This window comes from Lissotriton vulgaris, chromosome 3_1, assembly GCF_964263255.1.
Source record: "Lissotriton vulgaris chromosome 3_1, aLisVul1.2, whole genome shotgun sequence".
Taxonomy (NCBI): domain Eukaryota; kingdom Metazoa; phylum Chordata; class Amphibia; order Caudata; family Salamandridae; genus Lissotriton; species Lissotriton vulgaris.
The window spans coordinates 917,468,237-917,487,776 of NC_141689.1; the positions used below are offsets into that span (position 1 = coordinate 917,468,237).

At 43.1% G+C, this 19,540-nt stretch overlaps 1 protein-coding gene across 1 annotated transcript in view; it reads left to right on the top strand.

Moving 5' to 3' along the window:
- Positions 1 to 3,269, top strand: part of C3_1H9orf85 (chromosome 3_1 C9orf85 homolog) — a 365,977-nt gene extending 362,708 nt beyond the window's left edge. Inside the window, exon 4 of the mRNA XM_086961260.1 lies at positions 2,894 to 3,269. Within this exon, the coding sequence (XP_086817386.1) occupies positions 2,894 to 3,071 (178 nt within the window). The 3' untranslated portion in view covers positions 3,072 to 3,269. The remainder of the gene's footprint in view (positions 1 to 2,893) is intronic.
- The last annotated feature ends 16,271 nt before the right edge of the window (positions 3,270 to 19,540 follow it).

Below are 19,540 nucleotides of genomic sequence, written 5' to 3' on the forward strand. Positions count from 1 at the left end.
ATGTATACACTTTTTCTCAATCTAAGAGTAAAGAAGCCAGGACATATGACAAACAGAAACCTGCAGATAGGCACAAAGATGGGCCTGGGCTCTTTGCCTAGCAAGAATACAAGAAGACCAAGAGAAGCTGATACAAACGTTTTGCCGGCAAAAGGCTGACTACTGATTTCTGCAATCCTCGCTTCAATGTGCTAACTTGAGAACAAGCCTATGCTTACTAGAATGATGAAGTTAAAATGTGCATTTTATAACACAGGATAACAAGATGGTAGTTTGTTTAAAATTCGTGTAAGTGTACAATAATTCTAAGGGTTCAGTGAGCTTCCAACAAATACAAAAACATAATCACAACTGATTAATAAAATATATCTGTACATGGTTAAGGCACATATGTGGATTTGCTGTCACCCAGCTTACAAGCAATGATTAATGAGTCCAGTGGCGTAACAAAACTTGAGAGAGATCCCCTGCAAAGTACATGGAGGTGACCCCCCACGGTCCAGATCCAGTAAGGAGCTCTCAGGCCAGGGCCTGCTCACAGTGCTGGAGGGGGACCTCTGGAGGTCAGGCCCCCCTGCACCACAGGGGCTGGGAGGGGTATTGTTACCCTACTGAATGAGTCAACAGCCTCCTGAATGTGATTTGTCAAAGTGACCCAGCTGTTGGGTTGTGAGAAGTCTAGTCACATGTATTGAGCTGTTTGGGGATCGAAAGGAGGTAAGTTGGTGTTTAGTCGCTAGTTTGCTCTAAATAGACAACGTTGTGTTCAGTAGGTACTAAGAGAATCATTTGATGGCTGCAGTTCCCTCTGCAGTCAGATAACATCCCAGGGAGTTCTCATGACTTCTTTATCCATATGGATGCATATTTTATCTGCTGCTGTCTTGAACCATTCTATAACCATTCTCAGTTGGGATACATAATAATATATTTTGAAGTCTTATTACTCTAGTCCTCCCTGCTGTTGGCGGTGTAGCAGTAAGCATAAAGGTACCCTGCTTTGGGAGCCCTCCTACAAGAACTGATTTACCACTTGAAGATCTTCAAATATTCCAGTCTCTTCTAATTGGTAACTCCTGAAAAAATATAATACTACTGGGAGAACGTTCATCTTTACAGAGTTAATCCTCCACATCCACGAAATAAAAAGAGAAAACTATCTTCTAAGGTTTCTCCGTATTTATTGGAGTAGTAATTCTACTTATAAATGTGGACCCCCTGTGCTGTAATACTGACCGAGAAGTATTTAACATGAGTGAGAGCCGAACTAAACTGATGCTTACTTTGAAAATGCTCCACATCCTTCTTAGGAAGGGTTAAATTCCAAATTTCTGATTTCCCCACATTAATTTCATACCTTGGTACGTTTTTGAATTTATTGAGCTCCTTCACTATTTCTGCCAGAGATCTATCTGAGCCGCTTAGTGCAAGGATGATAGCATCTAGAAAGATGGCCAATTTGTGTGTGTCTGCTCCAATTTGTGTGCTTTAAGAGTTTCCAGAGTATCCTGTATGGGATGGAATCAGTTCAATGCGAAGACCAAAAAGTAACAGGGACAGTGGGCATCCCTGGCTTGTTCGCCTAGGTAACAAGAGCAGGTATTGTGAGTGACCCATTAAAAACAATTGTCCCCATTGGTATCATGTAATTGACCCTGATCATTGACAGGAATTTGTGTCCTAAGCCAAGACTTTTCAAGACCAGAGTCAAAAAGGACCGGTCCTCCCACTTGAAAGCCTTCTTGGTGTCAAGTAACACTAATATTGACAAACCGTAATTGGTCCAGACGATGAATCCAGTCTAGTCGCTTGTATTTTTGTATGCAGGTTAAAAACAATGTTGAAAAAAGCAATTGATCTGGTCGAAGAACACCGCTGAGGACCTTTACCAGGCTTTAAAACTACTGTAATGTCGGTTTCACCCATAGATTGCTAGACCACTCCAACTTCGGTGGGCGGTGACGTAGGTTAGATATCATTAAAAGTTTTATAAAATCTCCAATCTGCCTGTATACCTGTCAGGCTCAGAGCTTTTTTTTTTTGTCTTCGTAGATCCTCCCTGACTTCCTCTTCTGATACGGAAGTCTCCAAAATCTCAACCTCTAGCAGCGGTACTCTATTCACTGTCAATCATTCTGTGTGGGCAGTCTGAACTGCTTCATCTTCGGTATCTGCTGTATCGAGAGAAGCGTGAAATCGTCTGATTTCTTTCTTTTTTTCTTTTCTTCCATTATCTTCTGTCATGCACTAAAGTAATTTATCGCTCGTAATTCCTTTCTACCATGTCATGTAATTTATGTGCTATTTGTGTGCCCACTTTTTACACACCTCATATGATTGATGCTGAAGATGGAGTATTGTGATCTGGCTCTGTTGACATCAATGACTTTTAACATTCTTTTGATTGCTGTGATTTTCTTTAACAGTGATACAGAGGGGGTTTATATATATAATAAATGAATCTCGATCCATTCAGGTTCAAATTCTGGTATAGATATTTTCAGGTCGAGTGACTGCACCACAGTGAGATGTCTTTATTCCAAAGCAGCATTTTATCCGAAGACAAGTTTGTTAAAAAATGACAAGTTGGAAATACAAGCGATAAATTGACACTTTTTGTCACCAATTTTATAAATTTCTGAGAAACTGGTACATCGCCTGTGTACTGCCTCTTCACGTGCAACATATGGGTTAATATCATATACTTCAGGTTCTTATTCGGACTTTTTTTTCACCTGGCAAAATTAATGTAACAACATTTTCAAAATATTTCTTTGTTGATGCAAAATAAATTGTGTTCTAGAGTTATAGTTTCTCTGGTGAATTAACGTTTTGTGTACTTACTCATTAGATACGTGCCTTCTGCTTACTTAAGCCCATGTTGTTTTTGCAGGGTTGAGAAAGGACCAAAAGACTCCGCAATTGAGTCCGTCTCAAAAGATGAAGAGGAGCGAGATATCGACGAATTGGATTTTGCAGGGAAAGATGATGATGATGATGATGAGCAGGATAATGATAAACACGATAATGAGACCGACAACGATATGAACAACGCTAGCAAAAACACATAAACAAAAACTGCCTCTAATTAACTTGTGTATTTATGTTACAAGAGAAACCAGCCAGGATTTTTTTTAACTATCAACTGTAATCTTAAAGTTTATATTTCATGTAGAGTTTACTTCTAGCATTTTCAATTTGCCTTGCATGTACATCATGCTGTATATTTACAAGTGAAAAACTATTGTCAATAAAAAGATGTAATGAAAGCACGTGTCGGAAAATATAAACAGACGTAAACAATTTAACAGACGTGTAAACAAAAACATTTACTTTTTCTATTTTTTTTTGTTTCTCAATTACTTAAGCAACAGTGTTCGTCATCCTTATCTGTGCCACTTCTGATACCTTCGATTCTAGGTAGCGCTATATAAAACTCAAAATAATAGTAATAATGTATCTACCTGGCCATTGTGAGAGTTAGCATCCTTAGAGGGATTCTCTGGCTGTTATAATTGTGCACCCATATTGTGCCTTAAAAGTGTGATGAAACCAGACATCCTGTTCACTGCATTACATATTTATTAATCCATACACTCATCAGGAGGCTGTAGACAGCGCTCTTCAGCCCTTGGCGTATTCAGGAGAACTCCTTCAACCACTGGTTTGCTGACTTGCCCTTCAAGTTTTTGGTTGTTAGAAATGGCATTTCTGGTTGACTAGGGTATACGCCTAAGCCAGGTAGAACCCACCACACTAGTCATGGTTAGTAAGCTACACACCAAAGATAACCTGTGCTCACACTGTGGTAGCTTGATGCAGAGCAGGCAGGCTTATCATGAGAGGCAGTGTGTAAAGCGTTTGTGCCACAGCAACACAGTGAAACCACTACAAAAAGACTCCACACAGCTTTAGAAAAATAGTAATTCTTTAGGTATTAAAAGTAAGACCAAAACGACAAAGATCCAATAAATATGTCGAGAGATAGAGATTTGACCAGTTTAACTGAGCAACCAGTTTTCAGATTTGTATTCGCACCTTTTAGATGCTTTATGGTAATTCTTAGCGAGAGCGGAACATTAGATGCTATAGTGCTGGTACATATAATGCAGGTGCTCCCTCTAGGGAGTGTATGGCATTATGGGTGAATGCGGGGAGAGCACACGAGTCTTGGAGGTATTGGTGCTCTCTTCCGGACCTATGAATGCTGATGGCTCCTATTGTGCAAACATCGCCTAGGGAACCTGCCAGGCATGGCCTAACACAGGTAATAGGGTGCCAGTAAAACTAAACCTCGCGCGTATCTATTCACAATGGCAGTGAGGCCGCTGCGTCAGACCGTGCGGTCTCCATCAGAGAGTACAGTGCCTTGAATCTGAGGTGTTGGCTGCCGTACAGCACGCTGTGTTACGGCCCAGCTCAGGGGCAGGGAAGAGGCACACAGCTGTGGGGTTTTTATGGCCTCAGGACAGTGCCCTCCCTGCACGGAACTGGTTGTCAGGGTGGCAGGGGGCAACCACAGTGGTATCTGAGTCCGGTCGCACTTGTCACACTCACAATTGCTCTTGGGCTCTCCGGATGAGAGCACTGACTGGCCGGTGGGCGTGGGGAACAAAGTACTCACAAGGCCAACCAAATGCAAGGACTGTGAGGTGACACCGCGCTCCTTACTGAAGAATGTCAGTAGTCAAAGGCATGCTCCATAAGCACGGGCGATTGTCTTTGACAGCCGAATGAGAGGCTGGGAATCACGAGGTCTCCACTGAGGCAACTGCAGCATGTTGAGCCCACAACACTCGGTCCGCGCTATCGTTCAGAACCTTATAAACCTTGTTGTGGTGAGGTCTTTTGTGTTCCTGAGTCCTCAGGGAAGTAAAGGGGGTAATCCAACAAGCCCTTAGAGTCACTCTGGGGATATAGTAGTCTTTTCCTGGCAGGGCAAAGATCATCAGATGGCAGGGCAGCTCAGCAAAGCAGGACAGCAGTTCCTGGGAATGGTCAGGCACATCCTTCTGTTGCAGCAGCCTTTACTCCAGCAGGGTTTTTTTCAGGTCCAGTAGCATTCTACCATCATGGGGTCAGAGCCCCTGTACTTATGCTGAACAATGTCTTTGTTCACTGGGTAACATCAAAGGAAACCTTAGAAGTGCACAACCCTCCCTCTCAACCCCAGCCCTGGCTCTGGATATCAGTAGGGGGTAAATCATCTCTTTGTGTGAGACCAGGACACAGCCTATACAAATGTAAAGTGTGAGGGCCCTGTAGTGTAGTTCCTATTTCCCTAATAGGCTCTGCGCATTGGAATAATATACACTATAATTTTGTCATAGGACTGAGGTCAGTATGCCCCTATCGAGGACATTAAACTTAATTACTTTGTGTACCAGCTAACTCAGAGGCCACTAGAAACTCCTTGTAAAACAAGATGGGAGTAGTTTCTGGCAACCTCATAAACATGACAACCTTGTTTTCCTTTAGAATCGGAACATGTCTCAGGATCGTGGAAACAATAGAGAACAGTTTCACTCAGTCAATTGTGCATGCTTAGTTTCTTCAGAGTTACACAGAAAGAGATAGACGGGTGTTTAAAAAAAAAGGATTTATTGTACAGGCTTGCTTCTCGTGTAAGAGATATGAGCTGTAAAATCGTAAGACAGTATGCGAGATGTATTACGTACAGCGTAAGCAGTAGAAAGAAATAATACTGCAATAGCATTGTCTTTTAGCTGTGGCACATATTCATATACATATACATAAATAACACAGGCTCAAATGTGGATACTCGTCTGATGCTTCTAACTAGTTCTACCCCAGTGTACCTAACCTAAGTGTAGTACAAGGTAAGAAGTAGGTGCTGTATTCTATAGTATGGTAAGCTAGTTTGGTGTGCTAAGTTTATATGCCAAGAGTCCCTCTAGGTTCTAGTCAACTCCATACCTGAATGAGAGAGGTGGCATTCTCTTTCCGGGTCTCAAACTATAACACCCCGCAAAGGGAGTCCGAACACTGGAAGCTGGATTCTCTGCGAGCAGGGATGACTGCATCTGGTCAGTGTGTCAGGCTGGGATACAATCTCTTCCGAACTTGCCGTGGTGAACTGTGCAGCCAAGTGGAGGGGTGCCGTGGTTTGCCATGGTAAGGAAAGGTATATTTATACCTGGAAGGTGCTTAGGAATGTTTGCATTGCTGTAAAGTCGGGCAGAGGAAGAATTCATGAATGAACCCTTAAGGAATAGCGGTTCATGCATAATGGATGAGTTCTTGGAGAAATCAATAGTCCTAGGCTAGGGAAAGTCCCAATGGCTTAAGGGTCTGGTTTCTAAGAACTCGTTGTGATGAACGGTTGTAGATGACCATGCCATATTTGGAGAGCATGGCTAATGCCTAAATAAGGGCTGGGATCTTGTGCCTATATAAGGGCAATGCAAATTGTGCCTATATAAGGACATGTATCGGGTAAATCTTATACGGACATCTAAACCGAAACACAACTGCCCCTTTCTGTCCTGGAGCAGGAAGACAATCAGTAAGAAGATGAATTCAGATGTAACCCTGTCACACCCAACCCTTCCTGTGTGATGGCTGTCTGGAAAGTATACACAAAGTGTAGCTGACAACCAGGCCCAGCCGTGGATTGGAGTTAGGCTGCTAAGCACCAAGAGTCATAAGCACAGAGAAATTGACACTTTCTAAAAGTAGCATTTCTAAAATAGTAATCTGAAATCCAACTACACCAGTAAGCAGGATTTATCACCACTATTGTAAACATACTAAACATGGCAACGCTACTCCTTTCAGATCAAGAATTACCACTTAAACCTATATAAGGGAATTCCCAATGCTAGCTTATGAGAGAAGTAGGCCTCACAACAGTGAGAAACAAAATAGGATTTTTGTCACTAACAAGACATGTCACACAATAAAGGCACATGTCCTACCTTTTACTTACACAGCACCCTGCCCATAGGGCTACCTGGAGCCTACCTTAGTGGTGACCTATGTGTAAAAAAAGGGGAGTCTAAGGCTGGGCAAGTAGTTTTAAATGTCCAGTCAAAGTGGCAGAAAACTGCCTACACGGGCCGTGCAGTGCCAGGCCTGAGATCGGTTTGGAAGGCTACTTCTGTGGGTGCACAAGCAATACGTCAGGCCCACCAGTAGCATTTAATTTACAGGCCCTGGATATATGGGATACCGCTTTACGAGGGACTCACAAGTAAAGTAAATATGCCAACCAGGTATAAACCTTTCATATCGTGTTTAAAGGAGAGCGAACATGCACTTCAGTACTGATTAACAGTGGTAAAGTGCAGGGAGTCCTAAAGCCAACAGAAAGAGGGTCAGAAAAATAGGAGGTTGAAGGCGGCAGAAAACGTTTGGGGATAACCCTGCAAAAAGGGCCAGGTCTAACTCGTGTTTTGGGTCCAGACCAGGGCATTCTCTGAGGTTTATATTTGTTAGATCCTAGGAAAAAGTCTGCATTTATTGCTTCCCCATCTCCACCTGTGGCAAAAATTGCCACTGATAGCTGAAAGTCCCCTTCTTCTTCCAGTGGTGGCTGCAGGGCGCATTCTTCACGAAGTGCAAACCATGGAAGCAGGCCCTCGCTATGCCTCCCTTCCCACATCTCCCGTTTTTTGTAGGAATGTTGTGGCTTGCTCACCCACCCATGACCCCCAGCAGTGTCCTGTCGCTGACCCACCTGATACTTACTGGGGCCCACAGGAGTTGGAGTAGCCTGCTCTGCTCTGGCTCACTGCGCGGATAGTTACCCTGCTCACTGGGGCGTAGCTTGGTCACTAAGATTGGGGGGAAGAGGGGAGCTTCAGAACTCCCAACATAGCTTATAAAATAATACATTATATGAGAAGCAGGAAATGAGGGGTCTTAAGGGGCAGTGGAAAGAGAGAAGAGGGCGAATTGTTAGGGGGTTCTTAAACGCACAATATTTTTCAAACTAATCAACATTGTTAGGGCCTTCAAAACCGAGACAAAAGAGAATATGTGTGCTTGCGTCAGTGTGGGCATGTAAAAAAAAGTTAAACAATTAGCAGGAGATGCCGACCTTTGCACCTGATAGGTGTCTCTGCCCTCTCGCGCACTGGGCTGTTTAACCTGTGACTGCCTCCTTTTCACCCACTCAGCTGTTTTACCTGTGATTGCCTGCAAGAAAAAAAGCCGAATGTCAGGAACAAAATTGTAATTTATATTCCACAACTCTGTGCTTTGATGCTACTACACATATGATACTGTCATCTGTATGTTTTTTTATCTTCAACCATTGTAGTTTTGCGTTTAACAGTTTCATCATAGTCTCAAAACCCAAGCATACCAATGCGCTGTTTGCTAAAGTGCCTGAATTGGACACTTGTCAGCTATGTTTTAAAATTTTATAAAGTCAGCTATGTTCTAAAATTTTAGAAAGTCGACTTTTCAGCTATGTTTTACATTTTTACAAAGTTGACTACTCCGTTAAAAAATTACCTGTTTCACGCATACATTCAAAATTAAACTCACATAGTTTGTGAGGTTTCATTCTTTTACTCACATCATGCATTAAAATAAGCATTGGCAATGTAAATAATTTTTTCTGATGTGTAGTAGACATTTTGTACTGTGCTTCACAGCACAACTAAGGTACAACATGTATAGCAGTAGCGCAGCCTTCCATAAAGCAAGTAATAAGTGAATGACAGGTGGCAGTAGCAGTAGGAAGAGAACACGATGCTTTCACACATTCAGGACAGATACAACACAGACAGCTAACACACTAAGATACGAGAAGAACAAAACTCCAGGAAGAAACTGCCAAACCTCTTATGTAAGTACCATACGTTCACTTGCTCCTATAGCATGATGAACACTTACCTACCTAATTTGGTATGCTTCATTGGTGAGTTCCATATCTTGCACTAGGAAGCATTCAAGAGTACTCCTATACACTGACTGTAAGTCTCTTAGTTACGGGTTCCCTTTTTTGGGTGTGTATTCATTTCCGTTCTGTCTTTGTTAAATCGATAGCCCTACACCTATATTGTATGTGGGTGAGCTGAAATGTTGTTTACTTGTGTGTCCCTACCACAGGGGTAAAATTAGGAGCGCTGGGCAAAGGACCCTCTTTCTCTTTCCTATCAACCTGTTCTGGGGCTCAAATATTGCCTCTGTGGGGTCATCCATCTTCCCCAGGAATATAGGTCTCTATCATCAAATATTGTGAAACAGTCCCTGCTTCACAGGGCATGCTTACCAGCCTCCGTTGGGGCGGGGGGAGTGGCGATTTGGCAAATGTCCTACAGACCCACTCCTTAAAGAGGCCTTGCAACATGTTTTTTTGGCAAGGCTGTCAGCATGTACAACATGTTTTGCAGGGCGAATGACTGTTATTGTAGCCTGCACTATGCAACAAGCCGCATTTGCAGCTGACTGGGTGTGGGATGAACGAGTTCATAGGCCTTCAGACTGTGAACCATGCACCCAACAAAAAACATCTCCTGCTTCACTATTATCACCCATAGAATAGTTGTTGTGAGTCAGTGACGGGCGGGTCTCATAATTCTCTGCAGCCTTATCTTTGTTGTATCCTGTCTGGAAAAGCATCCCCGAGAAGACTGTGGAGAACAACATTAGGTCTTCCTAGAACTACGGTAAGTGTCGCTGATGCCACTTTATTTATAGCTGAAGTACAAACTTTTACATAAAATGTTTATTTTGGATTGTTTTACTTAAGCACCTTAAGTGCACTTAGTGCACTTTATTAGAATTGGTGAACTGGAACCTTGCTGCTGTGACAGTTTTATTAATAACTGAAGGGACTAGTCAGTTGTCTTGTCTCTCCTATTATTCATCTTTATTTTTATAGATGAGGCAACAGTATGGTGTTTTACACCACAAACAAGACATTGCTGTACAGTGAGCGTCCTGAACTGAATTATTTCAAGGTGCCCCTAAATATGATTATCACGGTAAAGGAGGCAGAGGGAAAAAAGTCATTGTCCTGGATAACATAGTTTGGTCATGCTGGAAAGCTGTGATTGAAACCAAGTTCTCTGGGTCAGGGACCCTCAACTAGATGTTGGCCTTGGTCCAATAAAAACTTCTTACTGACCTGGGCATACTTGAAAGTACATTTAAAATATAATTTATATTTTTATAAGATGGGGTAACAGCAGAGGAAACACCATCTGGGCAGAAACAGTGCAATCTTCCCAACTTTAGATGACCGGTCCAGCTAGAGTAACATAAACACAAGCCTTTCCCATCACAGGACAGGTACACATCGGGCAGCAGCAGTTCAAGCTTCATTTCCTAACAGAACTCGGACAATATGGCAGAAGCAAAGAAAGCTTCCCTTTCTCCCATTTTCCGCAGAACAGATCCAGCAGGGCATGCTAGTACTAGCTTTCATTGCTCACAGAATATGTACAGTTAAGGTATGAGTGACAAGTACGTTACAGACAGATTCCTGGACTGGGCGCTTAAGTCACTGAAGTGAATTTATAGGTGAATGAGTTAGTGAATATCTGGGTTCTGACACCATTCTTGCTCAGTTGATTTTCCAAGTCCGCATCCTAAAAGTCCAGCTGCTGTCATTCGGCGACCCGCTGTTTGTCTTGATTCTTTTGTGTTCCAGGCATTAAGAAGTAGCCTTGACAGAATAGATCATTTTTATTTTTAGCAGCCTCAGCACAGCATTACCAACTATGCTCTATACAAGCAGACAGGTACCAATCTCCACGAAAAGTGTAGGAGTGCATGCATACTAGGCACTGTGAAATACATGCAGGCCGAGTTGTCTCAAAATAGAAGCTGCAGAAAAATGTACAGAGGTACAAATAAAGCCTTAGCACAAGGGAAGACAAATAGATAACCATTGACTGGCTATTTGGTACAAAGTGAAATCAGAAAATGTATATAAATAGTGCTTCCCCTCTTAAATTGTGTGATCTTAGGCAAATATCTTAGTACACCAAAATTACTTTCCCTTCATTATCGCTCATGAAAGCACTTTCAAATATGTGCATTCATTATGCCACTTGTATTGGGTTTGATTTCATACGCTATAATATTGCTCTATAATAATCTGGGTCACATTCAGTGTTTGCATGACAACTGTCTCGCCTCTTAGCTCACTAAAGATTCATATGTAAAAACTATCACTCAAAGATGGATTCCTCAGTGCAGTGTTATAATGTGACGTATTCATGTCAATGCTTCTACATGTTAAAGAAATAAGCTTTAACATAATATTTTACATGATGTTTGTGGTATGATTTCCATCGCAAACATTTTCAGGGCTCGGTTCTTGCATGGGCTCGAAGACCCGAGCGAGACATCCCTGTAAATTTGTTGTCTCACCCACCTCTAAACATATGTATTTGTATCACTCACATTCCCCAGAAGGGAAACTTGGTGCTGAATAGCAGAATCTTTTTGTCACCAAATTCAGTATTGCTCACTCTAAATATATTTAATAGAGACACGAACACCTACATTATTGTAAATTAAAGCTGAGCTAATCTTTAAAAAAGAATCAATTGCAGTTTTAAATTAAAGATTTAAAAACACGTCACTCTAATATGCCGTTTTCATAGGACTGTCTAATTGGAAAGAATCCACAAAGCATTTTATTTTTGTTTTCCCAAGCTGCACTATTCAGTTATTGTCCAGGAGAGCCTGCTCCAATGGTTCTCAGCATGTCATTCCTGGAGTGGAGACTGGTATATAGTGAAACCTCAAAGCTTTGCAATGGTTTTATGGTTTTATTCTGTTTTGATTACTGTTTTTTATGCTAAACAGAGGGGTGGCTCCTCCTTTGGAGCGGAGGGGCGTCGCCCCACTTAAGGGCCTCCCAAAGCCACAGAGATGAGAAATAAAATATTAATTCACTACCATTTTATTTTTCATCCTCTCGTCCTGAACCGAGCCTCAGTACAGGGCGGGCCTGCTGAATGACAGCAGGGAGGAGTGGTGGGCAAAGTGCTGCTTTTCCACTGTTTAATGAGTGCATGTCCCTTTGGACACACATGCGCACTTTAAACCTCTCAACCCAGCTGTCTTCAGATAGCTAGGTTGAGAGCAAAGTGCAGGCATTCAGTTCCCTTGGGAGCGCCAACAGAGGCTGCTCCCACCAATTAGAGCACTGCTCGCATGCTGGTTAACAGCATGTGAGCAGGCCAGGATTGGGTGAGGGAGTTTGCTGGGCCTGCACTGCAGTCCATGAGGAAGCGGTCGAAGTGAGAGGAGGACGTCTTCAGGATCCGGTAAGTGTTTGGCATTTCATTTCATTTTCTTTTTTAACATTTTTATTTGCCGGCCCCCCCTCCCTCAGTAGAATCCAGCTCCCACTGGCTAAACACCTCCCACGAACATGCAGATAGGTAGAGCCTGAAGGGCAGCTCAGTGGGTTGACACCAACAACAAGCGGTAATCAGCAGATCACTTGTTGGAATACCTGCAGGGCTGATCCATCCATTTTCCCGGCGGCAGCTCAGCTCATCATCATGTGACGCTGGGCAATAGCTCACTTAATATCCCCAATGGCCCCCAGCGCCTTGAAACCCTAATGGGGTGATATGTTTGCGCTTTACAAATAGAAATTATAATGGAGAGCGTAAATTGAGTACCATCAATAAGGCATGGCAGTGTGTAGATGTGAAAGTTTTACAGCAAGAAAACATTTGAAAAGGGCTACCTCATTGTGACCATATGTCCTTTCTATTTTTAAAGCTGGTTAACATAGGGGTATGGTTTAAAAATAAATTTAGTATAAATGATGGAGGTTTTGAGTTCCAAGATCTGTCCGATGGTACGAAAGCTCAAAATCATATAAACTCACGATCTGTACACAAGACTAAGATGGCAAAGAGTGTTCATATGGTTATATTGGTTCTTTGAATCAAACACATTTATATAGTTTTGAAATCACAGTTACTTATTGCTGATGATTTATGTACTTCACACTTAAAAAGGATAAACAAAAAGGGACAAATTGAGGTTGCTTATGAGAGAAGATATGTTTCCTTATTATTTACCAAAGAATTGGTGTAATTGTAGATTATTTGCTGTCACTGAACAGTTCACGTCAGAATCTCTGTGACAACGTAATGTTTTAAATGTACAAAACCACAGAAATTCACCAGTTATAGTTATCTCAAGTAACTATAACTCGTGCCCTAAGGTAACTATAACTTGCGCCCCCACCATACACAATTCTCGCATCAATAATTTCATTGCAAATGTTGCGTTGACATGTTCAATAATGTCATACAAGATGTCATGAGTGATGTAATGTGTTGGGTAATTAGCAGTGCATGGTGAGGGCGCGAGTTATAGTTTCTTTAGGGCACAAGTTAAAGTTACTTGAGATAACTATAATTGATCAATATCAGTGTTTTTGTATGTTTAAAATGTCATGTTGTTACCGAAATTTTCGCCTAACTATAACGTTACTATAACCTTTGTTTTTCCAGTTAATTTCTAGGGTGTTTTTAATGTAAAGTAATATTTGGTTGCCATATGTAAAGCCACCCCCTCACCACTCATGACTATTGGCCATGTGCTGAGTGGGTTGGCCACATCCTCAAGGCCTTTTTGTTTTTTAAATTGGGAGGGGCGTGCTGTCCCGCTTCCCAAGCCACTTTGGGCCACATGGTCCCCATCCCCCTGCCCAAAAGATAGCTCTAAAGGGGAAGGGGGCATGTTGCTCCCTTCCCGACCAACAAGGAGTCCTGGAGACCACAACTGGGGGCATTTAAGAGGAAAGGGAGCAAGGCCCCCCTCCCTGAGCCAATAGTGCCCCATCTCCTGGGTCAACTAATTAAATATATGGGAGGGTGACGTGCAACCCCTGTCAGCTTTAATTGGCCCCAGGGGCCTCATCCCCTGGGGCTGATTGCTATTTTAAAGGTAAAGGGGGGCCACCAGGACCCCTCCCTGAGCCTATTGTGTCCCTGTTATTTGTAGGTGGGTGCCCCAGCGCCCAACCGGGCAACCCATCTAACAGGAAGTTGCGGGCTTCGCGGAGAGACCCAGGCCACTGGTGCCCTGGCTGACTCTCCACAAATGGCAGGAGCTGGCAATGTTCCTGCTCAGCCAGAGCAGCTGCTTATGCTTGCTCCCCCTGTGCGGGAGCAAAATGTGTTTCAGGAAAGAGAAGACTTCTCATACCCAATGGGTGCATTTTTAAAGCTCCCGCGAGTGAGACCAGACATGGCTTCCCTGCCTACACTCCTGCAGGCAGGGAAGGCATGTTTGCTCCCACCCAGCGGGAGAGTTAAAAATGCTCCCGCCGGGGGGTGGCATAGATATGTTACACTGTCCGTGCTGATGTGGGCATGGAAACTACTGTGTCCCGTACATGGGTTCCCCAGGACACAGTATGTGAGCTGTCCCCGGGCGATGGAGTCTCCAGGACCTTAAAAGCTTGAAGGAGGGCAGCCAAGCGCCCCCTCTCTTTTAAGTTTAGTTTGTTGTGGAGAATGGTTGGGGTGCCCCCTTTGACTTTGTGATAAGACCAGGCCCCTAGGGTTAAATCAGCCCAGGAGGGGGATTGCATGACCCCTTTCCTCGTCTTAATAACAGCCAGGTCCAGGGAAATGGGGTCCCAGGTGCCAAAATGGGCCTGAGGAGGGGGGGACCTAGGCTAAAACAATAAAAACAAGCACAGGAGACCGCTCTTATTTTAATTTTTTTAATTTGCCACAGATCTTCTGCAAATTTTTGGTAACATTGAAACACATTTTTGGCCTCAGGCTGGGTCAACTACCAGGCCTAGGGGGTAAGGGTATTACTAACCTGCCTCAGTGTGTTTATCTTTGCATTTTCTTGGAACTCTGGTCAAGTCCCAAGATGGCTGCTACCACTTCCTGGGTGAAGTGGAGCCAGCCATTCTGATCTCAGCATGAGATCTGTTGGAGACGCAGACTCTCCACGTCCCTAGATATACATACATCTTTTTTCTTTAATAGCTCCAAAAATACTGAACAGATTTATACCACATTACAAAAGAGATCTTTCTGGACCAAGATTTAGCTTTCTGCCAAATTTTGTGTAATTCCATTCAGCGGTTTGGGCTGTAGTCGTGCCTAAAATGCTAATGGAAAATTGGATGGGGAAAACACTGTGTTGGGATCACCCTTTTTCTCTGCTCCCGCTTGATAAATCAACCCTAAACTTTGCAGACAGCTGCTGGAGTTAGTGGCAGACTAGTTTTAACAATTTAGTGAAAATTCCTCAAACGTCGCTAAAGTTATTAGCAAAACAAAAAACACTTTTCCTGTGGAAATTGGGTCCTAACTATAACTCTTAAACAATTGGGAGCCCAAGGGGGAGTAAAGGGATATGAGCAGGTCGCCCCCCACTCTATACCTTATCAACAACACAAGACCTGTCCCTATATTATGTAGAAACAACTGTTTCCCATATATCTTAACAGACCCCTTTCTTAAGGTGTCAATTAGCCGTGAGTAAATCTTACCCTACTGCTTAATTATGCCCTTGTAGTCATGAGCTCAACTCTAAAAATGGTATCTAAAACTGTACTGAAGACAACTACACACCCTCACCAAACCTTCTAAAGAAACAACTTTCAAAAAAAGGGGGGAGGGGGAGTTGTCAGAGCCTCATGGGAGCAACACCCGCGGAGGAGTAAACAGACAGGTACTCGTCTGTATCCTCACGTTATCATCATCAGCAACTGCCAACTATAACAAAGAAAGGGATAACAAACCGTGCAGACAACATAAACCAAAAATGTGCTCTGTGTAGGTGACCCAATGCGGTGCGACCACTCTGATCTCAAAGTGTGACACCACCACCGTTTAAAAAGGGCAGAGCTCCACTAGCTAAATTACTTTTATTCAGTGCTGTGTGCCCGCTCTAATAAATCCAAACCAACATGTTTCATTGCCGTGATAGGTTTGCCGGCAATTTCGTCAGGGTTTTGGGTCTCCGCGTTCTCTGCACGTCAATTCTTCCTTTATTGTACCTGTAGTTGTACATAAAACAGTACCACTCACACTCATTGTCCACATTACACTAATCTCTTGGTTGTGGCCTCTAGAGAAACCACTCTATTTCAGTTCAATAAAATACACTCATTAAATCTTGTTTCTAATTACCAGGTAGCAGCTATATGCTTATGTACCAGCGCCCCCGTAGAAGAATTAGCCCCGACCGGTGCATGTAGCCTTGTTGCAGGTACCGGACAACTGCCCTCGGTCAGTACTGTAGTAAGGAAAAGAAATAGTATTTAAACCATGTTTAAGCATGCAGCTCACTCACTCACTCACTCCCATACCGTGTTACCAGTCCATCCTCATGTTATTAACCCGCTGTTCGTTTGTGACCGGGACCCTGTCTGCATACTTTTACATGGCTTTATAAACTGCTTACAGTGCTATGGCGGACCCGTTAGTTATATCCTAAAGCTTTCATTAAAAGGCCTCCTTTCGCCCGTATAGCTCCCGTATAATTCAACACACCAATAGCTCCCTCTTACCGGTATATGTGCAGGTAGCTGGCCTCCGCTCACCACCTGTGTGTCTGCTTTGTCCACCATTGCGGTTATATGTGGTTCCTGGCTTGTCTCGCTACTTCGGCGTTTTTGGTCACGCCCATTTCCGGGTTTGAGCACCCTGCACGTGATCAGAGCACGTGATACCGATGATATACATCGCGGCCATGTTACAGTGGTGCTCGATTCCTGGTATTTGAGCATAGGTTCGTACCATACTCTAGGCGAACCTCCCTGCCTTCGTGTTATGCATTCGCCTTAGTTTTATATTCTATGTTTTTTTTTTTTTGTTTTTTTTTATTATTTTATTTATGAAGGAGAGGGGAACATTTTTTCAATTCCTGGTTTTGTAGGTGCAAATTCATGTCTGCCCTAATGTTAATATGGCCAATACCGATCTGTCTATTTACAAAATTAGTGCACCTCGATCGATTGCGCATTACACAAATTTAGGTCTAAAAGCAGTCCCACCTATAGACTCTACAAAAATACATTTAGGGAATATCCTGCTTTATTTCTATTGTTGTCTATCGCCATAAACCAGTCATATAAGCTAACCAGTAGGACCACCCTGTGTTTTATTTAATACTAGCCATGATGTCTCTGTTTCCCTCCTCTTGGATGCAGTGCCTAACCTGGCACAGTCACTGGATTATGTTATGCCTATGATTATCAATAGGTCAATCAAAATAACCTGAACAGCAAATGGCTTGAGATGTTAATTCTCATCTATTTAATAGATGACGGACTAACTTCTAGGTGGGATACTCTGGATAATGTAGTGATTCATGAGCAGGATATCCTGTTCCATTCTATAACATCGTTCAGGCCATTGCGGTCCGTGCCTTCCTGAAAAATCCAATGGGCCTCTTTCTTGAATAATCTATTCTCTATATTGAATGAATCACCTCCCAGTCTTTCCAGTACCACCCACCGTAGATCCCTAGGTTGGTGTTTTTGAGTGATGAAGTGTTGGACCAATTTTGTAGTGAGTTTTCCTAATCTTAGGGTACTCAAATGCTCTTGAATTCGAGCCTTAATTTTTCTTGTAGTGAGTCCTATGTAGTATTTCTCACACAGAAAGGTGATTCTGTAGATAACATTGTTGGTGTTACAATTACTAAACTTATTGAGATACCATATTTTGCCACTGGACAGAGTGACTGTCTTAGTTCTGCCGGTTAGGGCACAAACAGTACAACTTCCACAGGGATGATGTCCCGGTGGGATACCAGATTCCTCCACTGCTCTAGGGGGTCGAGTGTGTACCAACCGATCTTTCAAATTGGTGAAACGCTTGAAGGCAAATTTGGGCTGTGGCATTTTCATAGAATTTGTACTCAACGAGTGCCAGTGTTTCCTGATAATTTGTCGAATTTTAGTCGAGTATGGGCCAAACGTGGTGACCACAGGTATGCATTCATCCTTTTCTTTGATGTTTCTTTCCAGAAGGGCTTCCCTCGGAGTGTTGAGTGCTCGTTTGCGTGCTTGTTTGATGACTTTCCGGGGATATGCTCTAGTAATCAATTTAGATGCTAGATCCTCAGTTTGTGCCAGGTAGCCATCAGTTGACGAGCAATTTCTACGATAACGTAGGAATTGTCCTACAGGAAGATTATCCCTAAGAGCCCTTGGGTGATAAGACCTGTAGTGCAGTAATGAATTTTTGTCCGTCGGTTGTTTTTGATGAACCATTGTTGTAAGTTCATTGTCTTCTGCCACTAACTATAACTACCTAATCCGCCAGTAGGTTTTTATATATAATCCCCTCGGCCTCTGAGTTCTTCTTTTGAGGGAGTGTTTCGTCATATATTCTGCGCTTGCCAAGGGGCACAGTACAGCAGGCCCTGCTACTTCAAGCGTCCTGGAAGCACACTGGCACCACGCTGATTTCAGCGTTTTTCGTGATCGAGGAATCGATATTTCCGGGACAGCCAGGAACCACAAACAAGGTTGGGAAGACTGAGGTATTTTACCTGCATGGGGCGTGGAGTCTCCATTTGACTGCCCCGGCCCAGCTTTGTCCTTGTGAAAATTGGCTGTAGCAGTACGAGGGGACAAAGGGTAGCAGTCGTGAACTTTCCAGTGATCTGAGGCTCCCCTCACCACTTACCTGAAGTGCTAGCACGGACCTACCGTCTTGCCTTACTCTCCCACGCCACCTTCCCAGTTTGTCCGACACAGTGCTTTCTGGGACTTGCTGTTCTGTAATGGAATACAAACTACTATGGGTGTGCTGAGCGCATCAGGGGGCGGAGCGCCAGGTGCTAGCGGGTACTTTACACAGGGTGGAGCCAATAGGTTATGGGCATGCTACAGTGTTGGGCGCTGAGGAAGGCTGGAGTGCCAAAAAACATACGCCGCCACTGAGACCATCGGAATAAAGCGTGCTGTTTGCCTTGAAATCCCCTCGGCCTCTGAGTTCCTCTTTTGAGGGATTGTTTCATCATATATATATATATATATATATATATATATATATATATATATATATGTATATATATATATATATTGTGATCAAGGACACAGCCAGTGTCCGAAACGCGTCTGAGGCATCACCCTTTCACTTTAAAAAAAATGAAGCACGAATATTGTCAACAGCTAAATGCGGAGTCTGTGGTCCTGTTTGTGCATGCATACACGAGATATATAAATATATTACCTACTGGCGGTCGCCAGTAGGTATATATAGTTAGGATTTTTTCTCTATGGAACTTTTGAAAATTCTATGTCTAATAACTTTGGCGTTTGTGGACGGAATCGGCTGAAATCTTCAGGAAAATGGCACATTTTGTTTCTGAGCAGCCCCTGAAAATTTGGGGGGGCCGAGAAAAAAGGGGGGTCCCAAAACGCGTTTTTCCCATTCATTTTTCCATAGGGCGTTTGGCCTCACTTTTAGCTCGAACGGCTGAATGGATTTACACGAAACTTGGCAAAATTGTAGGGACTGTTAGCCCGATGTGCTTTTGCTGGGTCTCAATATATGTGCTCCAGTGAATTTTGAGAAATTAACGTTTAAAAAAACAGATA